Source organism: Trematomus bernacchii, unplaced genomic scaffold (genome assembly GCF_902827165.1).
Source record: "Trematomus bernacchii unplaced genomic scaffold, fTreBer1.1, whole genome shotgun sequence".
In the NCBI taxonomy this organism is placed as follows: Eukaryota; Metazoa; Chordata; class Actinopteri; order Perciformes; family Nototheniidae; genus Trematomus; species Trematomus bernacchii.
In genome coordinates, this window is record NW_022987714.1 from 4,343,895 (window position 1) to 4,370,177 (window position 26,283).

At 38.9% G+C, this 26,283-nt stretch overlaps 2 protein-coding genes across 2 annotated transcripts; one reads left to right on the forward strand and one right to left on the reverse strand.

The window, feature by feature from the left end:
• Window positions 1-1,417: 1,417 nt before the first annotated feature.
• On the forward strand, window positions 1,418-12,636 carry ttc23 (tetratricopeptide repeat domain 23). Its single transcript, XM_034141774.1, has 11 exons — window positions 1,418-1,805; window positions 2,059-2,236; window positions 2,743-2,866; window positions 3,220-3,376; window positions 3,471-3,596; window positions 7,440-7,611; window positions 7,741-7,846; window positions 8,189-8,316; window positions 8,461-8,610; window positions 10,201-10,283; window positions 10,432-12,636. The coding sequence occupies exons 1-11, from the start codon at window positions 1,747-1,749 to the stop codon at window positions 10,541-10,543; spliced, it is 1,395 nt and encodes a 464-aa protein (XP_033997665.1). The 5' UTR covers window positions 1,418-1,746; the 3' UTR covers window positions 10,544-12,636.
• Window positions 10,773-19,573, reverse strand: synm (synemin, intermediate filament protein). Its single transcript, XM_034141773.1, has 4 exons — window positions 18,666-19,573; window positions 17,423-17,547; window positions 14,937-15,016; window positions 10,773-14,701 (listed from the first exon to the last, which is right to left on the reverse strand). Exons 1-4 carry the CDS (start codon window positions 19,458-19,460, stop codon window positions 12,675-12,677), a joined length of 3,027 nt encoding a protein of 1,008 aa, XP_033997664.1. The 5' UTR covers window positions 19,461-19,573; the 3' UTR covers window positions 10,773-12,674.
• Between the last annotated feature and the right edge of the window lie 6,710 nt (window positions 19,574-26,283).

Genomic DNA, 26,283 nt, shown 5'->3' on the forward strand with positions numbered 1-26,283 from the left:
CTTACTTCGTGTTTACTTGGCATGGGTTTTGGGCACTGATGTGAGAAAGGATATTTTCACAAGGAAATGTACATTTCCTCTTCTTGCTATCGGTATGTAGTATGTCTATGAAAGTGCAGAATTATGTGAAACATAGGAATTCTTTATTTGTATTTTTAAAGATATATTTGTTTCAATTCTGGAAAAACCTTACAGTGCTTGATCCCCCTCAACACTAGCAATTTAAATCTACTCCTACAAAATTGGATTCTCATTATTAAATGGAGGATCATGGTACAGCACTGAAATACATTTTAAACTGCTTGTTATAAAATAAATAAAAAGAAGAGAAAGGATTGTGTTCTGTAGAATTCTTAATCTGTTTTATTTGCAGGGGATTTGGACAAAGGATATCCTGTTAGCAAATAACATTATGTTTTTTATCTCTGGCTGTGTTCAGAGTAGCACAAATATTTTTGTTTTAATGTAGGAAATTGTGCTGTTTTACAAAAGGTTATAAAACCATAGAGGAACATCTTTCAAGTTTATTGTTTATTATTTGCCTGAGTGGCACCCCTCAACCGGGCGCACTACTGTGACTTCACTCCATTTAGCACCCACCCATTAAAACTAATGAGCTATTAGCAACTGACTTTCAACTACTTTAAGGTCATTGTTAACATTGTCAATTCTATGCAGTATATTAACCAATAACGACACAGATACTAGTTTCTATATATTCTGATTCACTGCGCTGCAAGTCTTTCTTCTATTCATGATGATGCTTTTGATCACATCATAAAATACTTGTTAAGACGTTTCACTATTAGTAAGTCTATAGGCATGTGTAGATGACAAAATTACAGATAGCTAAAAATAAGCAAGATCTTCAGAAGACTGAGAAAACATCAAAAAGTAATCTGATAAATGCTGAGGATGCAGTTTGGATAAAACTAATAAAAGAATATTGGCCCTGGGGTTTACATATTTCCAGTTTAACACTTTGAAGTGAGCATGCCTTTAGGAGAGGCCAAGTCCAAGCCAACACTTCTTAGAAGAGCACAACAATATTGTAATACTCCCTCTAGCACAACTGTAAATCTATAGCATATATGGGACGACTACTATTGTGTAACTATACTGACATCTGGTGGAGGTAGCATCACACTGCAATGTACATATGTTCTAAACATTTTAAGATTCTCCCATTAATTGTACAACACTCTTAATGAGATGAAAACAACTCTGACTTAATTCATTCGTCTATTCTTTTTTTACAAGTTAAAATGTCATTGCCACTTTTTTTTTTTCCCCCCTCTGTGCATTATAAATAGTTAAAACACCACTGGGCTAAACACGAGCAGAAACAAGCTCGGTTTAAGTACTCTTGTCATAATTTTGTATCATACCGTAAAGATCACTATATTGTTGAGCAGGGTTATTGAACGCACCCCACTTCCTCAATGTGCTCGGGCACTTCAGCACAGTCTGTTGTGTGTTAGTGACATGTTTTTAGAGTTGCTTTTTAGGCACCATAGTGTAAGGTAAGGTAGGTTTAAATTGTGTTTTCGGTTATTTTAGCCACAACCATTTTAATGCTATGATAATGAAACATTTAAAGTGGCAGAGCAGCTGCAGTAAATCACGCTACTGACGCTAGCCGATGTAGCCATGGATGTATAAAGAGAGTGTAACCAAGGAAACAAAAAACCGGAAAATACACAAACGGCTGATGGCGCGGTAACGTTACGTCGATTGTTGTGAAATATGGCTGATTATAACGCAATGACAAAAACAAGACCCAACTCCTTCGAGTCTCCAGCTGAGTAAGTGATCTCTTCTTAGCTAAGCTAACGTTTGTGCTTCTGTTGATGACCACTGGTAAATGTTGATGGTAGGCTAACGTTAGCTTCTTACTTCCAAACAAGTCCAAAACAGTAAGGCTTTTCTGAATGAATTAGTTGAGGGTTACTTTGTGGGCTTCATGACCCCGCTTTCATTCCATACACATCGGTGTCCCACACATTTTCGTCCATCTTTTGAATAATGTATTGTATTTGTACCTGACCAAACTTGTAGATCCCCTGAAAGCATGGGAAGCACCAGCAGGGGGGTGAATGCATCTCCTTCCTGTTACTCAGATGTGTTGAACGCATCACAAACAGGATATGCTAAGAAGGAATTTATTATGATGGCACCTGAAGAAAAGCTCAAACACTTCAACAGACGAGCTCAGGCCTGTGAAGACAACCAAGAGGTGGGTACAGTACAGTAATGGGTCAATTATACCACACACCGGCATTCTTCAAAGGGAAACCTGATTATTCAACAACAATTCAACAATACAAGTATCCAGGTGTTTCTGGCCAAATACAGTATGTGCAAGTGTGTATGAGGCATTATTTTATTTATCAGTAGAGAATGAACAGAAAGGTGGTTAAGATGTAAACATTTAGCAGCATCTTGGTTTCTATCAGAGTTTCACGTTTTTTAAAACCAGGATAAGGACTTGCAGTTAACATAATTAAGATGTTTAGGGGCAACATGTAACTGGGAAACAAAACAACAACAAAACAGGATACTCGTATGCATCAACCGGCACTCACAGTTGATATTGATATTGATATTGAGCTTGACTTTTAAATTGATTTGATTGAAAATTGAAAATATGTTTGATACAGAGAAATATTTTTAAATAGTTTCAAATGCAGTGATTGAAGTGATTTGATGCTTATTAACAGTTGTTTTACTGTATCTGTTCAGTTTGATGCTTGCATACAGGACCTGGTGCGTTGTGTGGCTTTGACTAGGCTGGTTTATGGGGATGGACATCTGAAACTAGCCCAGGCCCATGCCAGACTGGCTCAAGCATATTTCCAATTCAACGGTAATTTTAATACTGTTAGTAGGCCTACATTTAACGTTTTATTATGAAATTGATTTTCAAAGAGTTGTCACTTAATACAGATACACAACAGCAGATACGCCTGCTATATTACCTTAGACAGGTGCCACACATATTGGGTTGAAAAGGCAAAATAGGAGACCATTTTTCAAGATGACACACATCACACCAGACTTATGAATCTATTTAGATGCCCATGCTTTATATTGAGTTGGGTAAAACATGAGTCATGTTTCATATGACCATCTAATGTTAGCTAATTGTGGATAATGTTGAGATTTAGAGTTTGCATGCTGTTCAATTTACAATCCCTTATGGTTGCTTTGTTCCCTCAGGCTGGGGACTGCAGGCCCAGGAGCACTCGGCCCTGGCCAGAGATCTGCTTCCTTTCTGCTCCTCCATCTCCTCTGGCAGAGGTGAAAAGCATGAGGTTCTCCTGTGTCTTCTGAACATACACCTCATTCAGGGAGGCGCTTCACTGCTGACAGTCAAATATCCTTGCCCTGAAGGGTTTTACAATAATGTATGCGATTGACTGAAGTATCATATCAGGATAAAACGAAATAATTCCTTGACTCTTTTCAACTCTCGAGGAGGCACAATCCTCTTTTCTTGAGGCAGAACAAGTTCTTGAGGAGCTTCATCCACAGGGTGGCATCAACCAGGAAGAGAAGATGAGGACTGAGCTGGACATCTCCACTGGTCTATCCAGGTACAGTAGCATTACATTTATTTCAGCTTTTTCTGACGAGCAGATATCTTGCAAAAATAGAAAAGTGATAATTTTAGATTAAAAGATGCATTGCATCCTATTGTATGTAATAGAAGCTGAGCCAAACAACTTGATATCTACAGAGGGGATTCATAACAAACTCATAATTCTCAAATGCAGCATTTTACTTTTAAATATGGCCACAAGATGGCGACACATTCCTGTATTTTGCAAAAAAATCAACCTTTTACGTGGTTTTTGTATTATTTCCTCACTAAGTCATGCTAGTGAAAACAACATTATTTAAAAGTCAGGATTTCCCCTTGTGGTTGTCCATTCTACTCAGCAGTCAGCGTGGGTGTGTTGATGCTGGGTGGAGACGTTTCTGCATATCCACTCAGCCAGTCACTGCTCAACTAGAGGCACTCTTTTATAAAAGCATTTCTCCTTATTCTTTCTTCCTTTTTTCCTTTCTCTCCCTCTTTAATTATTAACTCCCCTCACCACACATACCCCTCTTGGATATTGCATTAACAGTCTGGTTGACTGGTTGATCTTTTCTATAGCCCTTAAATTCTCAGTTAAATGTAAGCTGCTTTGTTTACCTCACACCGAGTACCATTACAATATTATTGATTTGTGTCCACCATTTTACAAATGCATTTGTAACCTAGTTGTGGTATTGACAACAGAGGTCTCAAGGGTAATACTACATGCTCAGGAGAAGATTAAAGACTTAGTGGATCATGGTGAGGACACCTTTACCTCAAGTGTGGGACAGGCTGGTGATCTGTTCAGAGACTGTTTAGCCTGGCAAATAAAAATAGCAGCCACTTGGCAGTTTAGATCACTGTGGGTGTAAAATTAGGCCAGGAAATTAAGTATAACCTTACCTGGGTTAAGGTCACCCCATGAATGTATTTGTATCCTGTTAAGCCTTGTATGTGAAAGTTATATATAGTAACTATAACCTTTGTGAAATTGCAAAACCTGTCAAACTGAAAATACAGTCCTATCTCAAAAAATAAAACATTTTATTAGCTTACAATGACTGTGCTATAAAGCCCTATGACCTTAAATGTCAGAGTTATTCTTTTTGTGAGGAGAACAATGTTTTCAGACTGTTTAACAAGTATCCAAGCAAAAACAGTGGTAAGGACAGTGTTTATACAGGGGCCCCATCTTACAGGTAAGCTTTGTAAGTAGGATCCATTGTTTTGAAAATGCTGTTGCTAGGTAAACTGGGGCATTACTCCTGTAGCATTTAGAGTAAACAAACCCTATCAGCAGCTGAGGTGAGCTACACAAATAGGAATTTGTAAATTATGCCATCTTGTTCTGTTTCAGAGAGTCATAGTTTGTTTACATAATGTGTGTAATTGAAAAAATGTGCAAACTCTGGCTGGTGTGTAAGCTTGCTAAATCTCTTTTGTTGGGGGATGACTAAGAATTTGGCATGCGTCTAAAGCTCCGTCAGTCAACACTGTTGTGATGGAGGGGAATGTTCCTACCAAAGCCAACTCAACTCTGCTATAGATCCTCGTCCAAACATCCAGTTCAGTTTTAGATTCACACTCAAGGTGCTGCAGATGGAATATGTATTGTTAGGTTTAGATCTGTTGAGTGTGTGTTTGTATGTCTGTGTGTTTGTTTCTTTGTGTTGTCATTCTCTTCAACTCTTTCTAACTGCTATCATAAATCTACATCTCACTTGACAGTTTTAATTGAATTAAACATGTTTAGAGTGATAAATAAAGGAAATCTTCCAATAATCTCTCCACCCTAAATTATCGTACATCCTTTAAATTGAAATACACTCTATGTTAACCAACTTTGTGCCAATGTTTCTGTTTAAGCTGTTGCATTGCTGTTAATGTATGCCATTGCCACGATTCACAGACACGGTTTTAACACACAGAATAGCCAAACTCCAGAGGTATTCTTATGCTTGAGATCCAGTATCTGCTTGTATTCTTTCCAAAAAGGTATTTTTTTCTTCAGTTCTACAATTGTTTCTGATTAGGTGGGTGAAATAAAACCAGCAGGGGTTTAAATGGCGTGATTGACAGTAACTACCCCAGACTGAACAGGTAGTTTTTTATTTCATATATTCTCTATAGTCCTTTAACCACATCAGCATACCACAGAGATTTGTTTTTGGAGCAAGCTGTCTCTCTGTTTTTTACTTCGGCTTGGCCTTACAGTATGATTTTTCCCAGTGAAAGCCCTGAGCAACTTACGTCAACTATGTCCTGGAAACTTTTACAAAACAGTGTGGCTAGCTTGGCAACACGTGTACAAATCCCTATTATATGAATTCACTGCCCTGTTGACTCTTAGTAGATTTTCAGTGGGATGTGGCATATTCCCCTCCTGCCAGGAAATGCGTAAGGATGCAAAGTGAATGAGAGGATAGAGGGGGATTGTCTCCGTTTGTCCATGCAGGCAGAATGGCAGGACTGAAGCCATTGTTTAATGCAGCTCCGATTCAGCCATCAGTGCTGCCCAAAAAGGATCCCAAGTGCACTGCCCTATGAATACATATAGGTGGGGCACTCCTGAGTCCTGACATCCATCATAGCATGTTAGGATAATCATGGATTCATGGAAAATGTTCAGTAATGAGCCATCACAGTGTTTGTGTACCCTGTGCTGCTGACATTTAAACATTTACCCATGAATACCCAGATTCATGTGGGCTTGGGATGTGAGCATGACATCATAGGGTCGAGCTTAGACTTTAGGTTCCCATGTAGGCTGCCCAGCTTCAATATACTGCATGCACTCAGTACTGGGCCTGCTGGATACAAAATTAAATCTAATTGCATGCAACCCATATAAGCCATTCAGATAATACATACAACTATACTCAGTGGAGTTTGCATGTCAGGAGAAACATTTGTGAGAAGGGGGTTTCCTGTTCTGCAGTGTGACAACAATGTAGCTAGAGATTGTACTTAGTGAGTGGTGTGCCCTTTGAGAAAGACCACCCCCACAACTGGAGAGATACATTACATTTAAGAGTCCATTAGATGGTTTGAGCTGTTAGTAGAGTAGCCTGATGCTATCCAGAGTGAGAGTCCATTAGATGGTTTGAGCTGTTAGTAGAGTAGCCTGATGCTATCCAGAGTCCTTGCAGCCATCATCTCATCCTCTCTCACCATGATACTCTGTAGACTCAAAACATGTTGTTCTAACAGATCTTGTTATAGATGTAGAACTCTGAGCAACCGTTGTCCCATTAAGGACCATGCTCTCATCTTCAGATTTGCTTTAGTGGTTCCCATCCCCTTATTTGGACATTGAGACTCTAAACACTGCAGGAGCTGTTTGTCAGAGTCCGAGAAGATGTAGGTAAAGTAAGGGTGTTAAGAACTAGTTGAGACTGTTAGAGACACATATAAGGATACAATTAAAAGGTCAATGTGCAAGCTTTCCCTTTTATAGTCTGCAGTACAACAGGCTTCAAATGCAGCCATCAGCCAAAAGCCTTCACCACTCTGCAGAGCCCTGTTTTGGCTGAAGCTCAAGCCGTTACTTGTTATAATATAAAACAGGCTTGGGATAATGAAGTAAAAGGCTTGTGGGTATATACTGTACACTAAATAATAAATACAGAGTGTTGTAAATAGCATATGTAATGTTTCTGTGTAACAGTCAAGTACACTTTGGCAGAGCAGGTGTTTTCAAACACAGGAATGCAGTCTAACTACTTGAAGAGTACCTTATCTATCGTAACTCTGCCCTCCTGCCTTTTATAGTGGGCTGAACTGGTCACTGTCATTGTGTTTGTCTTTCAGTATCTGACAGTCATTCCATTTGTATGTCCATTCTGCTCTATAGGGTCTATAGGAGACAGAACAGACCAGAGGATGCATTAAGGCAGTGTGAGAAGTCTCTGCAAGTGCTGAAGGACTGTGGTAAGCCAGAGAAGACATGTTCCGTCTACAGGGACATGGCTGCCATCGAACAGGACAAAGGTCATTTGGACCGAGCCATAGAGCATCTCTCCAAGGCAAGGGGCATATCACTCAAACAGCACAATGTATATAAACAGAGGAAGAATTCTTGTTGTTAGGTAATGTTCCAACACCTCTTATTTGGTGATATGTGATATCTTTTTTCATGTGGGTGTTTCTGCTAGGCTCATGCCATTGCTATGAGTCACAGCCCAGAGGAGCTGGAGGGGGCTCAGATCTGCCACAGCCTGGCTCTCCTCCTTTCTGCTGCAGCAGAGCCCCGTCACAATGGTGAGTTTATGCTCAACAGTAGGCCTGGGCAATATGCAACAAGGGGTTAATTAGTCTTCCCTTATGTGACATTCTTTAAGCTGATGTTAAGGAAACCCGACTTATAATAGCCTCATTTAACACATACCCAGGTTCATTCAAGTCATTATGATTTACCCATTTCAACTGTTTCTTGGCTAATGGTAGCAATGTGAAGCATCTCAAAAGTAACAAAATCTATTTAAAAAAAAATCCTGTTGCATGGATTCTATGGCAGTATTATATTTTCATTTATTCTCTCAAATATTGCTACCATTGAAGTTAACCTGCATACTTTGCATGTTCTTCCCTATGATGTTTCAGACTCTGCAGGTCTCTACTTTGAGCAGAGTCTAAGTGCGTACAAACACTGTGCAGGCCCTCAGGATCCTGCCTTTCTCACGGCCCAGGATGATTTCTGTCGTTTCCTCCTCCTCAGTGACCAGCAAGAGGTTACACACAATCATACACACACTTACAATTACACCTCTATGTTTAAAGAGCCACACAATGGAAAGTGTATTAAGGTCAGGGTATGTATTCCACCTGCTAACCCGGAAAGTGATGATTAACCTATTTTCAATGTACCATTTCAGAGATGTGTGGAGATCCAGAGAGCTTCTCTTGCGACAAAGAGATCTACTTTTGGTGATCTGAGTGCTGAGGTAGCAGACACCCTTCAGCTGATAGGAAGTGTGGAGATGAGTGAGGGCAGGGTGAAGCAGGCCCATAGGACCATGACAAAGGTAATATCAAATTACATAACATAAAAACTAATGTTAGCCTTGGATACAACCTGTAAGTGCATATTATAAATACTGCATGGGGTAACATGACATTGTCCCAGCAGGTGTGTCCATCTAAACCAGTGAGAGGCCAGTTCAAAATATACTCACAAAGAGTCCCGGTCATATTGAAATGAGCTATTTCTAACGTCCTCCCTGAAGCTCAGTGCTATCAGTGGTGTTCTAATCTTGGAAGAGTGCAGTGTGCAGAGCTGCTGTCTCTGGTGTAAAATATCACACACAGGGACTTTGTGTTTCCTCGGTCTGGATAGAGACGGACAGATGGGCAACACAACTTTTGGCTGTTTGCTAACTGCTGTCAATTAAAGGGACACTGACCCCAATTAGTGAGGGCATGGCATTATGTCCTTTGAAACAAAAGTGACATTCCTATGTATTTCAACACACATGCACTGAAAACACAGCAGCCTTTCACCATGTATCTCCTCTGTTACTTTATTCCTTATGTAATGTGTTTTTTGTTTTTCACATACTGTAGCACTGCACATGTTTTCCATATGAGCTCAGTTCTGCCGCTCATCAAATATACTAAAATACACCAGTAAATGGGGGTTTCTTGATACTAGTAACAACATGCCTCTAAGTAAAAGGGGCCTGGTTGCTATGTTGTTTTGTTTTGACATCTAAGACGACAGTGCAGGGGGGTCTTGGACAGGGTATATCAGGACTCTCTCTACACCCCACCATGTTGCTAACCTTTCTGAAGCACCATGACGCAGAGCAGATATGTCAACATGAAACCATCTGCACTCTGATTAAGAAACTTTGTTTTTCCAAAGGAAACCTGGCTCGTACAGCAAATACAGAACATATGATCAACTAAAAAAACACAGCGAACAATGGCACACACACACACAGACACGCACTTCACATATTCCCCTTCAACTGTAGTGCTTTGGAGAAAAAAAGACCTTCCATTACATCAACCTTAGCAACAGCAAAAACATTCAGGAGGCCAAATGGATCTGTTCCAGGTTACTGAGTGTTTTCACTTTGCCTGGTGAAGAGAGAAACTTTTCTCTTTCCATATTTTTAATAAAACTGTCTTCACATCTTGTTATTTATGGTAAATGGCGAAATGACAAGCAGGCTTTTTTAAAGTCCATTGCACAATTATTTGAGCGCAATGTTATTAAATGCCTGTGTTCGTGATTAACTTTTCTGAGTTCTGTTAAATAACGCAATATTTTCTGATGTCATAGAGATTAGAAGTTCTTGAGTTTCCTCGTATTTGATTGGATCAGAAGAAAGTAGGAGGAAAATGATTTATAGTGAGTCTTAAAGTTGTTGAGTTAATTTCCTCAGGTTCATGGGTTGGTGATTCCTAAATCTATCAGATCCCCCTCATGTTGAGTGTCAGCACAGGTGTTATCTAAACCTTTGGCTGCAACAGTAGTTATTTTGGGGTGTTTGGTGTATTTAAATGTTGCTAGGAAGGAAGTGTTAAGTCCCTTCAAGTATGAGTTTCACTTCTGAACTTCCACTGAGCACTTAATCTGCTGTCGTAACTGTTTTTATTTCAAATTTCAGTGCCTGGAGATCCAGAGTTTGTTGTACGGTTCTCAGCACAAGAAGACAAAAGCTACACAAAAAGCTGTGGACATGCTGGCCCGGTAAATCTTCTGAAATATTTAGAGTTTAAATCATGTGATACATTTCCTATTAACTGATTTTACAATAAGAGAATGCTTTTACAGTAGGTTAGAGGAATGCATTGAAATAACAGACACATGTTTCAGTATGTTGATGTATGTTCTGCAGGGCCCCAGAGGTGGCTGAGAGACAGAAGAGGCGAGGTAGAAGGAAAACAAATCAGACACAGTCAGTTGCACCATCCGCTGGCAATGATGGACACTCAATGTCTGACTCCTAAAATGTAAATAGTTGATTATTTTGTCAGAACAATGCAGGTTTGGAACGGATATTTGTCTACTGATATTTGTATTTAAAAAGTTTGTCTTGCTTTTACTGTATATAATAACACAGGCAGCTACCAATGTTGAAAATGAGCTTTAGTGACTTGATATATCTACTGGAATAACGTGATATTGAGTAACATTGGTGATATAAGTAAGCTTTGAAGAAATACCCACACTCAGAAATCATACTCACAATAGATTTTAATTGTGTTAATCAATTTCCAAATAAGGGCTGCAACCTTTTTCACCAATAAGCAATAATGCCAATTGTTAAATATAAATCATTATGTCAATAAAAGCAATGATGTTTGACTAACATATATTGAACATTTGACTCATTAAACATTCTTTATATATCAATACATGTTCTGTATGCTGATGTAAAACATTTTAATACAAAGAAATGGCACATTATCCAGATTACACTTTGTACATAGATGCACAGTAACCTTGCAAATATTCCTAATCAAGCCACAAGTTAAGTGCACTGATGTACATATTTTATTTCAATTACTGCAGTTTGCAAAATGTATGGAAATATGCTGTCTCTGGGCACTTAAATGCAAGTCTTTTTAATTGAAGTTTCATAGTATTTAGTACAGTATTTCTAATTATTAAGCATTCATGCTTAACTTTGTGTTTTTGCACATTTCTTTAACATGATAGTGCCAAGAAGCCAATCTGTGAAGAAATTACTAAATAGTTACAAAGTGTACATTTTGCAGACACTTAGACAAATGTGCACGACTAAACTGTAATCATAGTGGACCATTTCTGCCTCTGCAACTAGTACGCAGCACAACAAAATCTAATGAGCAGTCAATGCCGCTAAGCTGCTGATCCAAAAATAGTCACTCACGGTCATGGACACACGTATGCACGAGCAAAGGTGAATCCTTCCTGTCAACACTGTGACGCCAACGAATGCTTACGAGCCAAAAGGCGTCCAGACAAGACATACTGTACATCAAACTACATGTGATTATAGGTTCAACACTATCACTGTTTCCTTTGAATTAATTACATTTCTTTTACTCCGTCCTTTCATCTTAGTATTTCCTTCTAAAATTGACAACCCTATTTTAGTGTTCTAATCTAAATGGTATGATTTGCCATTATAAGTTCCCAGCTCCCTAACTACATGTTTGCTGTTGTAATGTAAGATACTGACACACACCATGTAAAGACACATTTCACAAACCCATTCCACAAAGATTACATTGATAATGTAACTAGGCTTTGGTTGTATATTAGGCAACATTTTTTTTCTAATTAGTCAACATTTGCCATTAGTTGTGAGTAAAGCTAAATCTTCTTAAAATAACTGAGTTATTTAATTCAAAGACACTTTTAAGTGTCACATTTACATACAACACACTTCAATCGCAGCTTTCAGACTTGCAAAGTTTCTTAAGACAAGTTACCCTCTTTTTTTCAACACTATATACCATTCACTATATGCTGTACACGTCACTGACCACTGCTTCAAAACAAACGACTGTGTTCCAGGATGCAGTATACTAAAACCATTTTATTTGGCAGCCGAGCCAAAGTAAAAAAGAAAAGAATTAAAGCTTCAATCAGCAAACAGTTCACAGCAACTCAGAACTCCAACATTTTGTTGGCTTGATGTGGGGAGTTGTAAACTGCAGAATGGGCAGTTTAAGATGTGCAGCAAGGGTCAGTACAAAAATATAGAAATCTAGAGAGAATAAATGAACATCTTTGATAATAAACGGCATTCTGTATTAACTGTTAACAAATATCAATGCGGAAGAGGATCAGTATTTAACAGCATGGTTGAATGTTATAACAAACGTAAACCAGCCCATTTAAGTCCCCATGCTGTTTTTTTATAGTAATATTGCAAAATGTATTACCATAAAAACATGTGTAAGTCCGGCCATTGTTACTAAATAATTGAAATTAATCAGTATAAGAGCTCACCAAAATCAATCGGATATATGTTTAACTGCAAAGCCTTAGATCATTATTATAGTGTCTGCATTAATGCTATGTGTGTGGACTGCTGTGTTAAAACAACCGCTGCACTTTAAATAGTAGCATTGGTAAGCACTTAGTTTGTTAATCATCTGTCGGGCTTTCAAGGTAGACAGTTGCAACTCTTTTCTGATGAGAGATCTTCACCGGGCTGTGCACGGCCTGAGAGAGCAGCTCCTGCTCTGAGGTGGCCTCAGCATGGCTGCCCTCTACGTCCATCTGGAAGGTGAAGGACTTTTCTGATGGGCCCAGTTTGATGTGTTTCTCAGTGACTTCAGATGAAAAGCCTCCTTCGCTAGTAAAGCCTTCAAACTCTTCACCAGTCACAACATCCTCTTCTTTGGAGACTCTAAAGCTGTATCCCCCTCTTGCCCCCCCCTGGAAGGCTTTCTCAAGTCCCGGGTTAGAAGATCTGAGCACTGCCATGATCTGCTCTTCAGACATATCACCTTCTGCCTCCAGCAGCCCAGAGTCTTCCAGACTTTGCGAGACGTTGAGCTCTGCAACTATAGTCATGTTGCCGTTGTCACTTGACTGTGTGACCTTTTTGACTTCCACATTCTGTGAACCATCGCTATTCACTTTTGAGAGGAAAGCCAACTCCTCCTTCAGCGGACCTGACACTGAGCTTTGTAGCTTCTCCAGAGCTCCCTTTAGCTGCTCTCTGGGCTCCAAAGAGTCCTCCCTCAGGAACTCCAACATTGACTCCTGCACTACAGGGGAGACGCAAACCTCCTCTTCAATGATGCACTCTGGAAAACTATCCTTGACAAATGAGTGATCATCTGACATGAACTTGTATTCGTCACTTTCCTCTACAATCACTCTTTTGGATGGAAGACCTTCGTCCTGATAATACCTCTCATCTGACAGGTCATCTACCATACCATAATGTCCATATGAGGTGATGCCACCACCGTCGTCGATTTCAGAAAGATTATCATCTGGTGTGGAGACAAAGTACTCATCTGGCTCTTCATGGGAGAAATATGAAGATTCACTCTGTCTAGAAACCTCCCGGACATCGAATCCACCTTTGAAGTGATCTGTCACCTCCTCACGGTCACTTCTCTGAACTTGAGCCTCATGAGGGATATTTTCTAGCTCTTCAATTTGAAAATATGTTGAGGAGGGCTCATAAAAAGTAGATCTCGACTCAAACTCAAGATCCTCATCATTGTAAGACTCCACCGGTTCCTCAATGATTTCCACATTGACAGACTTATTTTCCAAGTTTCCACTTGCCTGCAGGCCACTTAGCAAGTTCTGGATCATGCTTCCTGTTGCTGTGTCCTTGATATCTTCCAGTGACACCTTCATAACCCCTTGGCTCAGTAAATCCTCCAGTACAGAGTCCTCGGACAAATCAAGCTCTTCTTCCATTTTGGACTCCAACACAATCTGTGTCTTAGTTGTTCCATCTTCCTGCTCAGTTTTCTCCACATGGTACCTTACCTTGGATTCTCCAGGGGAGCTAACCCTAGCTTCCAAACCTTCTGGTCTCATCGCCTTCTCAATAATCTCCTCTACAGACACAGAATTGAAAATCTTTCTCACACTAGGGACAATTGTAGACACTGTTTTCCATTCGTCTTTGAAATACCCTTCATTCACATCATCTTTCTCTTTTTCATCTGACACTTGCTTTTTGGTTTCTGCCTCAGTTGTCTTGCTCAGGCTCATCATTTGCGGGGACACCACTCTCACTGATCTGGTATCAGTAGAAGAGGAAGTCTTGTGACTGGCTTGATCCTCTATCTTTTTGATTTTATCAGTGTTTTCCTCTGCTTCTGTTTTCTGGACATGTCGTTTAATTTGGTATTCACTCTGGCTTGTCGGTTTATCTTTGGTGACAGAGGTGGTCGTGGTCGCAGGGGTGGAAGCCCGAGATTTGGTGAATGAGATCATGTCCCTTCTAGATGCAGGACTCTGATGCCGAGCTCTGGCTGCAACTGAAATAGGAATGACCCTGGAGGGACTCGTGGATCCAGAGGAAGGCAGAGGAGATCTTGTCAGGTTTGAAGTTGGCGGTGTGTACCTGGTATTTATATGTTGTCTGCTGGTTGAGGTGGAAGCTCTTTGAGTGTAGGGCTGGGCAGGCATCCTTATATCTGAGACAGAAAATGAATGAATATTTAGGTAGATACTTAAAGGAATACTTTGACAATTTAGGAAATACGCTTATTTGCTTTCTTGGTAAGAGATAAGAAGATCCAAACCAATCTCATGTGAGAGTGGTATTGATCTTCTCATGTAATTATTAGCAAGAGTATATTGCTAAAATGTCAAACTATTTCTAGACAATAAGGTTAAGTGAGCAACATGTAACAACAATAAATACGTTACCTATTATTCTTTCTCGCTGCTGTTGAGTCACCCTCCTATGAGTGTCTTGCAGATCCATTCTCTCACCTTCCAGGAGAGCCCTGAACAAACAATAAAATAAACATATTTAAAGACGAGGGTAAATAAGACATTATATACAGTATCTCTGGTTATCCTCCTATTCAACATTTTTTACCCAATATAGTATTTAAAAGATCAAAGACAAATACCTCACGAGACGGTGTACATCATTCAGATCTGCCATCTCAGCCCCCTCAAACTAAACGCAACAGGCTTACAAGACAGTACCCAGGACCTGGCCATATAGGGTGGTAATCATCAAAATCATAAAGAGCCAATGTCATGTGATAAAGACCTTGTAATAATTAGCTTTAGCAGCTTACCTATCCTTGGCTATGCCTCAAAAAAATGTAAAACAGCAAACCAACGTGCCTTGAAAAGGAACAACCTCTCCGGAGACCACCTTCCGAAAGACTGACCTAAAAATAACAGTACAACGGGGGCTGTCCACACTTCCCCACGAATCGAATTGTGACACACACAAAAACACATACCGCTGCCTCGTCTCTGAGAAAACATTCTGTCTATTCCAAAAATTCATAACAAACCATGTTTGCCTGCATATCGTCTGCCACAAAGAGACAGAGTGGAGCAGATAGTCCTAAGCACTACGTGGGGAATGGCTCAATACTGTTAGCATTGTAGTTTCCTGAAAAAGGATTCAAACGTGTAAAGATGTCTTACAATATCAGGTAAGAGGTCATGATGTATTTGTGTGTGAATGGGGGAGTAGTTGGCGCCAGTGACATACGAGAACCGTAGCGGGTGAATGGACAACGACAGCGGTGTATAAATACATTGCACTCTAAAACTGTAGGGGCGCTAAATTACATAATTACTGAATGTTACATTATGGTGCTTAAACTGTTTATAAATAACTTTAAGTAAAAATTGTCTGTTAGTATGTGACCCGCTGTGACTGGGCTGTGTTAGGAGTAGAAGGCTAGACAGGATTTAAAATGCCAGATATAAATAACCCATAATAAACACTTAAACGGGACCTATCATGCAAAATGCACTTTTGTACATCTTTTATACATGAATATGTGTCCCCGGTGTTCCAGGGAACTCACCAAGTGTCAGAAAACACAACCCTCTCTCTTTTCCTCCATACCCAAATCTCTAAAAACGGGGCTGCAACAGATCTGATACAGACTGATCCAGATTTGAACATTTCTCTGACGTCAGGACGGAGGAGCTGACCTATCAGGGGAATGAGAGGTTGCCGTGACAGGGTGGAGGAGAGCAAAATAGAGCGAAATGAGGCATGGCTAAAATGCCTGTTTGGTATTTTGAAAAATAAAACGTATAAATATACCTTATATAGGTATGGCCCTACAATATATTATTCAAATATAGCATGATAGGTCCACTTTAAAACTTAAACGAGAGACATTTTTAACAACTTATTAATTGTATGGTTAGCTCATGGAACTATTTGTAAAATGTCAGAGCTACTACAGTTTATCTAAGTAAAGTTCAGATTACTTAGTGCCAAGGTCAGCCGGACGCAGGCAGCCGTTTTCTATTTGTGTTTAATGAAATCACTAATTAAGCTAAGATTGACTTCAAGTAGTGGCAGCTGGTCAAACTAAGTAATCTCTTCTTAAAAGCATGGAAATATCACTAAAAAGGAGGATGTAACTATTCATATACTAGTTATTTCTTAATTTACAAAAGGAAAAAGAAAACTACTGAAACAAAACATTTCTGAGGGGGCTTGCTTGGTTTTCATACTCACACTTTAAAGTACATTTAATTTCCAGAATCTATAATAAAGCACTTGTATAAATAATACAAATAAAGAGGGCTGAATTCCATTTAGCAGCTTGAGTTTTAGGGTCCTGTCACACTGTCCCTATTTACTGTGACCCTTGAACAGAATGCAGTCAATGCTATTGTCAAGGTCAACTTCAATATCTCTGAGTGTGTCGTACAAACAGGGAGACCGAAGTGTCGTTTCCCACCATCCCAAAGATTAAAATATATAAAAAATATATACATATAATGTGTATGCATACGAAAAATATTTAAAACATATTTAAAAAAGGCAAAACAATAATTATATAAAAATAGCAGTCTGGTAGACAAAAACGGATGAATATATGACAATAAATGAATAATGAATATATGTGCAAATATATACAAGAAACACAACAAAATATAATTGTTTCAATTGATTGATTGTTTTTTTTTAATTATGTTTTGGGATTAAAGAAACCAGACAATATTTACATCTTAAAAGCTGAAATCAGAGATGTTGGAATTTTCCTTTCTTAACATAAACTAAAACCTACTAATGAATTATTTACATAGTTTGAGATTTATTTTGATGACTAATTGTTCAATCTCAGCAGCCCTAACAATTTTCCCTACTATAACAAATACAAATGTAAAAAATAAGACAAAACACATGAGCGTATTACCTGTAGGAAGCCACCTCCATGCCCAGGTCCATCCTGACCTGCAGAAGGTTCTGGTGGTCTCGCATCTTTTCTGCAATAGTGTCAGCCATCAAATTCCTGTCATGCTCCAACTGCTCAATAATCATCTGAAGGGGGAAAGGGGAAGAAAATCATAGTTCAAGTTTTCATGCTGCTTTTACAAATCTGTGGTCTGTCCATTGGGTATTATATACTGTTTTGTTTATCCCTGTAATTTAACTATAAACTACTGTAAGTGTGCTGCCTTGTTAACCACTGACCACCAAAGTTTGTGACTACATTTTATTTTACTGCAGCCTAAACTGTGCCAACTTGAAAATCTGTGTTTCTGAGTCCCCACTTTTTTAAAATTGTATTCTAATGCCAAAATAAAGCAAACTGGCTGAATGTTATCGTCAAAATTAGGTCTGATCTCACTAGCATACTGCACAACAAACTTGGACCACCTAACCCAGTTATTGCTTCTGTCATTTGTCCATGAACATTTTAAATCAATCAAAGGATGTCATTTTCACTTTTAATGTTACCACAGAGCTGTAACTGGAGAAATGTATGACCCATGTGTTCATTTGTAATTCACGGACCTGCTTAGTGCTCCATCTATAGGAGGCTAAAACGGATTTGTCAGTCTGAAAGCTAATTGGTTTAAGTGGCTGGAGTAATCTAGCACCTATAAAGTACTAGGGAGGTAAAATATTCAAGCTTTACAATCCTTTTATACTGAGGTCAAATGTTGCACGTGAGATCAACCGTGCTTTCAACAGTTAAAGGAACACAGACTGGGCAGGCACCACGTAATGTTGACTATGTCATTATGTATAAGGGTGGGGGGATTACATTTAAATCAAAGCCATACATTTAATTATACTTTCAGGACAGGCTGAAGGCAGAGGTATGATATATTTTAGGTTAGAAATATAAGCCTTGATATAACTATTGCTGTTTAATGTGTTTATTCTTAAGAAACAGGGTGATCATTTGCAGCAGCCTCTGACAGCTGCATCTTTAAGCACAGTGGGTGTGGCAGGGACAGGAGGGAGTACCCTCCCCCTCTCCCATGGCTCAGTGGAGATATGTCTGATTATTTAATAGTTCTATCACATCTATATGTATTTTGGGACTTCTTAAAATAGAAAATAAATCTCCTAATCTTTGGTTTCACTCAAATCTCTCAGTAATATGAATATGGGCTGCCCTTTTGTTAGCCTGTTTGACCTTTCCTCACCTGATATTCACTGAAGTCCACCCTGAATTTCTCCTGCATGTGCATCAGCTCTTCTTCAAGATGGAACTGAATCTTCCCTTGTTTTTCGCCCTCTCTGCGTAATTTGTCCAACTCAGAGGCATACATCATCTTCTCCCTCTGCAGACCACTCATCCTCTCCTGGTCCTCTTTAATGGACTGCTCCATCTCCTCCACCTTCATCTGGTACATATCAAAGGTCTCCATCCATCCTTCGGACAGACTGCGGGCATACTCCTGCACCTCCTCCATGGTGGCTGCAGGAGGCCCGCGGTAAGTTTGCGTGATGATGGGCACCATGCGGGAGTCCACCTGACGCCGCAGATGGACCTTTTCCTTTCTCTGCACTTCTTCCAAGCCTTTACTCTCATTTTCTAGTTGACACAAACGCTGCTGGAGTTCAACGTTGATCTTGTGCGCGTGCTGGAGCTCCTTCTCGCAGCCTTTCAGCTCGCCACTGATGTCCCTGCACACCCCAGTCTGCTCGCTGCACAGGGACTGGACCATCTGCAACTCCCGCCATAGCTTCTCCCTCTCCATCTCAGCCTGGGACTTTTCAAACGACAGCTGCTCCACCATTCTCCTCAGATCCCGCATCTCGCCCTTGCACTTGGGCTCCAATTCTGTCGTCTTTGCTTGTCTCAGTTTGTTTATTTCAGTAATAAGATGCACATTTTCCTGCTCCAGCTGCTTCGTTCGAGAGAGATACTGGAAAAGTCTGCTGTTGAGCTCCTGCAGCTGGTGTTTCTCGCTCTCGAAAGTTCTCTTAAAAGGCATAATTTTGGTAATTAGTAAAAAGTGAGTTTAAAGTCCTGTTTGTATATTACTCAAAGTGTCCCGGTGTCATTTGCGTGAGCGTCTTTGTGCACTGTGATGTACTTTGCGATCAGTGCCCTTTGACAAGTGCAGGAGGAGGGCGTGTCCTCCCTCAGGATCGCCCCGAGCGCGTCCGTTTCCCTGGCAGATGTTATGCTGAGTTTGAGTGCTGTCGGAAATATTATACTTGTTACAGTATAACCTTTATATATACAGTCTATGAGTATAACCAAGAATGTTGGGAAAACATCGTTGAGACTGGCTGGATGCTGAACAATTTAATTAAAATAATACGAAGAGGAAATTAAACATAGTCTAATTTAATTAAATGGAAAATACATTTGTTGTATTGTAGTCCTATAGTTGTTATGCTTTCTGAAATGTGAAATAAATATATTGTTTTATATCTATGTTGGCGATTCATGATGTTCTATCTTCAAAACTGCATTATATTGGTGAACATTTAATAAAATTAACACACCAATGATTTTTCAGTAATTGTGTTTATGAAATAACTCATTAATAAAACCTAGGCCTATGTTTGTTCTGTTATTTAAATGTCGAAAAACAACGACAGTTCAGTCTTATTATCTGGCTAAACGTGGGACTACTAGGTACCAGTAAATTGGATGTTAGAACTAACTGGAGGACCCTGAATGCATCACTTCCACATAGACTTTTCACCGTTTATTTTCCGGGAAACAGCTCCCCCAAGCGGACATAAAGGTGAACTGCAGAGGCTAAATTTAACCCTGATGTTTTTCAGTGTGCTGAAGTGCGTAGCAAATATTCTGCTTATTGACTTTGTCAACCTCACTGCGTTATTATGAGTCGAGAAGAAATCGTGGTGGTTACAGGTACAATAGTAAAAGTTTGCTCATGATTACACGAAGTTTTCAAACCGGCGTTCATTTAGATTGTTCATCCCCTAATATTAAGGCTTTGGACCTTTTCGACAGTTTTTAGTGAACCCAAATTGGAAAGCAGTCCAGGTAATAAAAAACAAAACAGAAAACTACCGGTTTGTCTTATAACTATTGTGGGACATAAATACTTAGCCTACCATTTATAATCTTTATTTAAGAGCTTGAAGTTGGTTGGATTAGGTGAGAAACTGTCTCAATCGTTAACATGAAGGCGGTCGCCAAAGAGTTCAGACAAGGAGGGACGGATGTTATTTAGTGGGAATGCTGATACAGCATTCCAACTATGCTACGGACAAAATTCTTATTATTCCATCCAATTATTTTGTCCGTCTTCTCCTCCCACATTCAACATCGCAGAAACTCCGTTCAAACATCAAAACGTTCAGCTCGGTCGGGAATCGATGGCTATTACTTTTATCATTCATAACTTAATTCCAGAGATACATCCCATAATTCATCACATTATTAACATTTTAACTTTAACATTGCGCAGCTCGTTAAGGCAGAGTGCGTGATGTCACAGCTCGAGGGTAGGAAATCTTGAAATTTGCCTTCATATATTTTTTTTAAACTGCCATAATTCCTAAACCCTACATTCATGAGACATAATTTTTCATGACAAACGTAGGAAAACATCTCGTAGCTTGAAAAATGACAAATAATTAAGCAAAAATAATTAAACAAAATGCCTCTTGAGGGCATGAAGTGACAAAAACGTTCAACATGTCTCCATTAAAACCCATTGTAATTTCAGGCTGATATTTCCTCACAGCAGCAGCCGCACACTTTTAGTTAAACTGCCAAAAAGGCCACATTATTAACCCGAAAGTACACAAAAATTACACTTCAGATACTCAACTTCCTTGACATGCTTCACGTTTTGAAATTTCCTTTTGATCTCTTCATAGCTCGTTAGCTCAACTATAAACACCTGTGTAATGGATACACATTTTGTTAATTATAAATACTAATGTATTTTCAATAGCTTCCATGTGACCTACTAACTCCCATCTTTAACATATAGTATTACTAAACTGAACCAGAGACTTATTTTTTATTGTATTTTTTACAAATGAAACCCTGTGGGAACTAACCATCCTCTGGCTGCAGTGGTCTGTGAAACTACAGAGGGAATGTCTGTGAGATATTCAATCTAACTTCACTGTTCGCTGTATCACGGTCAGAGGAGGGCAGCCCTCATCCATGTACCCTCATCTGGCAGCCTGACCTCAACTACTTCCTCTGCTGCAGACCCTCATTTATTCCATGCTGGACCAGCTGGAGCCCCCTTCAGAAACTGCATAAAGAGATGATGAATGCAGACTTCATTAAGCAGGCGTTAACAGCATGTTGATGATCTTGTCATAAAGACATTACACACCACAAACAGACACTGTATTGCTGAACCATGTTGTTTAGAAAATGTGGCCATGGATTAATTAAATAGAAAAAACAGTAAAAGTTCTCATTCATTTATTTATTCAAAATTTCAGAAAAAAAAAGAAAATACAAGAAATTCTCAGATACACATTTGGAGATGGCATGTCAAAAATACCCCATCTCAGTTATAGGTGTGAAAAAACCTTGAGGCCTCAGATACAGAGCTTGAAAAAAGACAGTCTGGTGACGTTTTTTGATTATTTTTTCCCCCGATCAGGTAATGAACAAAGATTTAGTGAAAGTATTGTAATAAAATAAGAGCATTAAACCAAGGCCCCCTCAGAAGGTATAGGAATGCAAATCATAAAAAAAGAGGCATGATAATGATAACCCTCAAACTTATTATTGCAGTTTGAATGCACCTATGCATCCTTCATAAACCTCAGGTTTACATGAAGAACATTCAGGAGAATGAAAGTTAAAGTTTATTAATGTTTTTTTTTTAGCTTCTGTATGTTTACATTGAAATCTGGTAATGCAAAAAAGCAGCTAGTATGAAGCTGTAAACTAAGGCCTATCCTAACTTCCTAATCCTATTGTTTACTCTGTACCATTACTACCCGTAATCTACACAAACTCCCTGTTCTTTACACGTCCACTTGTATATTTAAATGCTGTAGTTATGATCTAATCGTAACTATTTATTTAACAGTAATTCATCACACGCCAGGTCAATGTAATGCCTACTCCCAGAACTGAAACGTTTGTATTTTATCATTACATAAATCTGAATGGAAAGAACATAAATGCACAGATATGTTAAGTAACTACACAAGCTGCCTGCTTGCAAGTGGTGATATCAGTACCAAAGTGATATTCAGCAGCAATCAGAAATATGGTTCACTTCTTGATTCACTTCAATCATGCACAGATATAGTGCTCAATAACAACTTAGAAGAACAATTCAATTGTATTGCTTTTGGGTCATATTTTCAGCCTGAATCTTCAATTGTCTCAAGCCCATAGCCCTTGCACCGAGACACCATTCTCCATGTGAGAGGAAGCAGAGCTGAAGTTTTAATGAGAAGTTTTGAGATGTAAAAGCTTCTTTGCCACCATCACACTCAACATTTTTAATGACAATATAAGATCCACTGAGTTGTTTTAAACAGCAGCATTAGTGTTAGTAGCACTACAAATAGTTCTGAAAAGGCGTGTTGAGTTTACTTCCTAACGATAGAAAAAACACAAGACGTAGAAATGATCTATCTCCAGAGCAGATATAGTTGGACAGGGGAAGTGATGGTGTTAGTAAACAGAGTTCAGGGGGGGGGCGGGGCATGATATGTACTGATAAATGATTGAAATTGTACATTGATTTAGAAATGAAGGAACAAACGTGTATGTTGCTGCCATCTCTACAAAGGTGGTTTTGCGTACAGGAAAGTTCCTCGTTACATTCAGAGCACTGCGGCATATACATAACCAAATATACGTTTTAAAATTGTAATCTGGATGTTTAGGAGGTGCTGTAACCTTGCAGCATTTCATGCTACAGGTAAACAGCAAATGTGTTTTTCGTGGAAGTCAATAAAACATTTTTTCCCTTTTAAAATATTCCACATAATAACTGTTCTGACTATTATATAAATGCATTTTAGATTTGTCTTATGAGGATTTAAGGTTGTAAAAATATGTTGTGAGTCAGTGGAGTTGGGATATCGGATGTTGAAGTTGTGCCCCGGTCTCTTGTCTTATCATACTGCCCCTCCTGTAAGCCTTTTATAAACTGTATCCAGTCAAATTAAATTATAAGGTTCACATATATGTTTCTCACCTTAATAACGAACATTAGTTTAAACTGATTCTGTCTCCTCCACTTTGTATTCTAAGAGATATTAAAAAAACATTGGGACAGAAATCAGTGGGCTGATCTTCCAACACAGATATTCCAGCTCCTGTCCTAGTCCGCTTTGTGAGGTTTATCTTGATGAAGTTTCTATACGAACTAATGGGTGAGATGTACTTGTTTTCCATACACATATTTAAAAAGAGTGAGGTAGATATATAATTGAAGGAAAGAAAAACAAAAAACGTTTAAAGTCCCCCAGTCATGACACCAAAGAAAATACATACAAAAAAGTCCAACTTTATACTGAATCATGGGGCATGTATACAGTGATTTAAACTGATATCACAAAAGGAGAATAAAAAATAAATAAATAACACTACTACAGAAAGAAAGAAAAAAACTTCAGAGAGAGGGAAAAAACATCACCAGGCAACATTTCCAAAAGATTAGGAGAAATCCTTCAAAACACTTTCACTATCCAGCCTCTATTTTAAGACCTTTTTCCATTCATGACATTGAAATGTGTTCCCTTCCCTGGACTTTAACCCATCCTTTATTTGGTTTTCAGAAGCAGTGATTATGAAGACAAACAAATAAAGACATGATCTCACCTTGAAGACATTAGCAGAAGTGGCGTTATATTGCCCTTGATAATAAAGAAAAATGAAAAAAGTACCGGGTTTTGAATGGTTGAGAGATGACGACAAGACAACCCAATTAGCCCTATTGATTTAAGAAGAGGCAAGAGATGGATGGGTTAAAATACCAGATCTGGTGTAAAGTAAATATCTGGTACACTGACTTCAACAGGAGGCACCGGGAGAGAAACAGGTACAGTATGTTGTAGAGGTCAGGGAGGTGCCAGTCCGGGGGGGGGGGGGGGGGGGGGGGGGGAGGGGAGAGGGCACTACCGGACTCAACAAAACATGATGTGGGAGAAAAGGGGGAGGTAAAAGCTGAAACAAGTAGAGGACGATCATGGAGTGTGTGGAGAAAGCAAAGCCTTTACTTTGACCTGAGATTGAGTTGCACCTAGAGGGCATTGCTAGACAACAAGTACATAAAGGGTGCCGAAAGTTCACACTCACACATCGAGCTAAGGTGTCCATTCCAAATAATAATATTAATAATAATAATAATAATAATAACATAGACATCCACAAAACAAATACAAGAGGAAAGATTTCATAAAAAATAAAAAGGCAATGAACAAAATATAGTGTTACAGAGAACCTTTCGGGGTAACAGAAGAACAAATGCTCTTGTACCTAAGTCATCTTATTTTTTGTTATTTTCTAGTTTTTTTTTTAAACAGACTTTGAAGATATAAGAAATGGACTGTAGTGGAGACCATAAAATACCAAACCTGAAGGATTTCCTTATATATGTATATGTGTATATATATATATATATATATATATATACATATATACACACACACATCCAAAAGAGAAAAAGAATAAAATAGCAGCTTTGTTCTGTACAGACATAGAGGCAAACATTTTGAACCGTAAAAAGGTTTTAAAAAAGTGACAAAACCAATGATGTGTATAAAAAATGATCCTTCAGTCTAAAATACAACCGTAAGACCTTTATATGTGTTTGAAATGTAGAGAAACTAATGACTATTCTAAAAGAGACCTGCTGTGATTTAAAAGTCGTCTCTAGGGTACTAAAATCTCATCCTTCTCTGTTCCGTCTCAGGGCTTTCACGCTGTCTGTTTTGGTGTATTTGGTGCCATTTCATTGAACAGCAGTATCAGAGAGAGCGATGTTGACCTCCCACATGAACTGCAAAGTCAGATACGTTTGAAAAAATGAAAATGGAGGCAGAGTTGTATCCCTTGATTCTGAAATGCATTGATTTGCAGTGAGAGACTTATAATGCTTTGTTCAGATTAAGATTGGAATTAAAACAAAGGCAGATTAATGCTGTAATTCAGAGTTGGCTGACTCGAGTCAAGTGTTCTTCCCCTCAGAAGTGATGAAGAGGGGGGATTTCCTTCGGTTTAGTAAGATATGAATGAACTTGCAACAGTGGTGCAACAGAGCGTTTTGGTTAGCAAAAGCATGCTGGCATTTAAATATAGGTAAATGAAAATAAATGGCTAGGGCTAATATCAATTCATTTGCCAATTGCTTGTAAAATACTCAATGATATCAAGTTTGCTGTAGCATGACACAACAGTCCTCACACATGAGGAACTGGAGGACAAAGATGCAGATGTTCTGACAATTTACTAATTGTTTCAACTCAATGAAAATATAACGATTATTAAATCCAAACAACAGTCTCACTGATGTGGTATGTTAAAGGTCACCTATAATGCGAAATCCACTTTTCCATGTCTTTTATACATAAATATGTGTCCCCTCTGTGTTAAGAGAGAAGGTTTCAGGAACAAATATTATCTCTCTTTTTGTCCTGATCCATATAAAAACCTGTCTGAAAAAGAGCTGATCTGATTTTGGCCACTTTATGATGTCACAAATGTGGTTCTGTGGCCAATAACCAACCAAGGTAATACCTGCCACCTTATCGCCTGAATCTCCTCCTAGAGCAACATTGTGTTTTTTTAAACCAAACATCTCTCAGAGGGGCGTGGCCAGCAGCAGCTCATGCACA

What these genes read in the sequence shown, in the direction of transcription:
- ttc23 (XM_034141774.1), top strand. Translation starts at nt 1,747, where the DNA reads ATGGCTGATTATAACGCAATGACAAAAACAAGACCCAACTCCTTCGAG. An exon ending in TCCTTCGAGTCTCCAGCTGA is followed by an intron (nt 1,806 to 2,058) that starts GTAAGTGATCTC and finishes CCAAACTTGTAG; the next exon opens with ATCCCCTGAAAGCATGGGAA. An exon ending in TCCTCAGTGACCAGCAAGAG is followed by an intron (nt 8,317 to 8,460) that starts GTTACACACAAT and finishes GTACCATTTCAG; the next exon opens with AGATGTGTGGAGATCCAGAG.
- synm (XM_034141773.1), bottom strand. Translation starts at nt 19,460, where the DNA reads ATGCCTTTTAAGAGAACTTTCGAGAGCGAGAAACACCAGCTGCAGGAG. An exon ending in ATGGAGGTGGCTTCCTACAG is followed by an intron (nt 15,017 to 17,422) that starts GTAATACGCTCA and finishes TTGTTTGTTCAG; the next exon opens with GGCTCTCCTGGAAGGTGAGA. An exon ending in GCAGCGAGAAAGAATAATAG is followed by an intron (nt 14,702 to 14,936) that starts GTAACGTATTTA and finishes TTTCTGTCTCAG; the next exon opens with ATATAAGGATGCCTGCCCAG.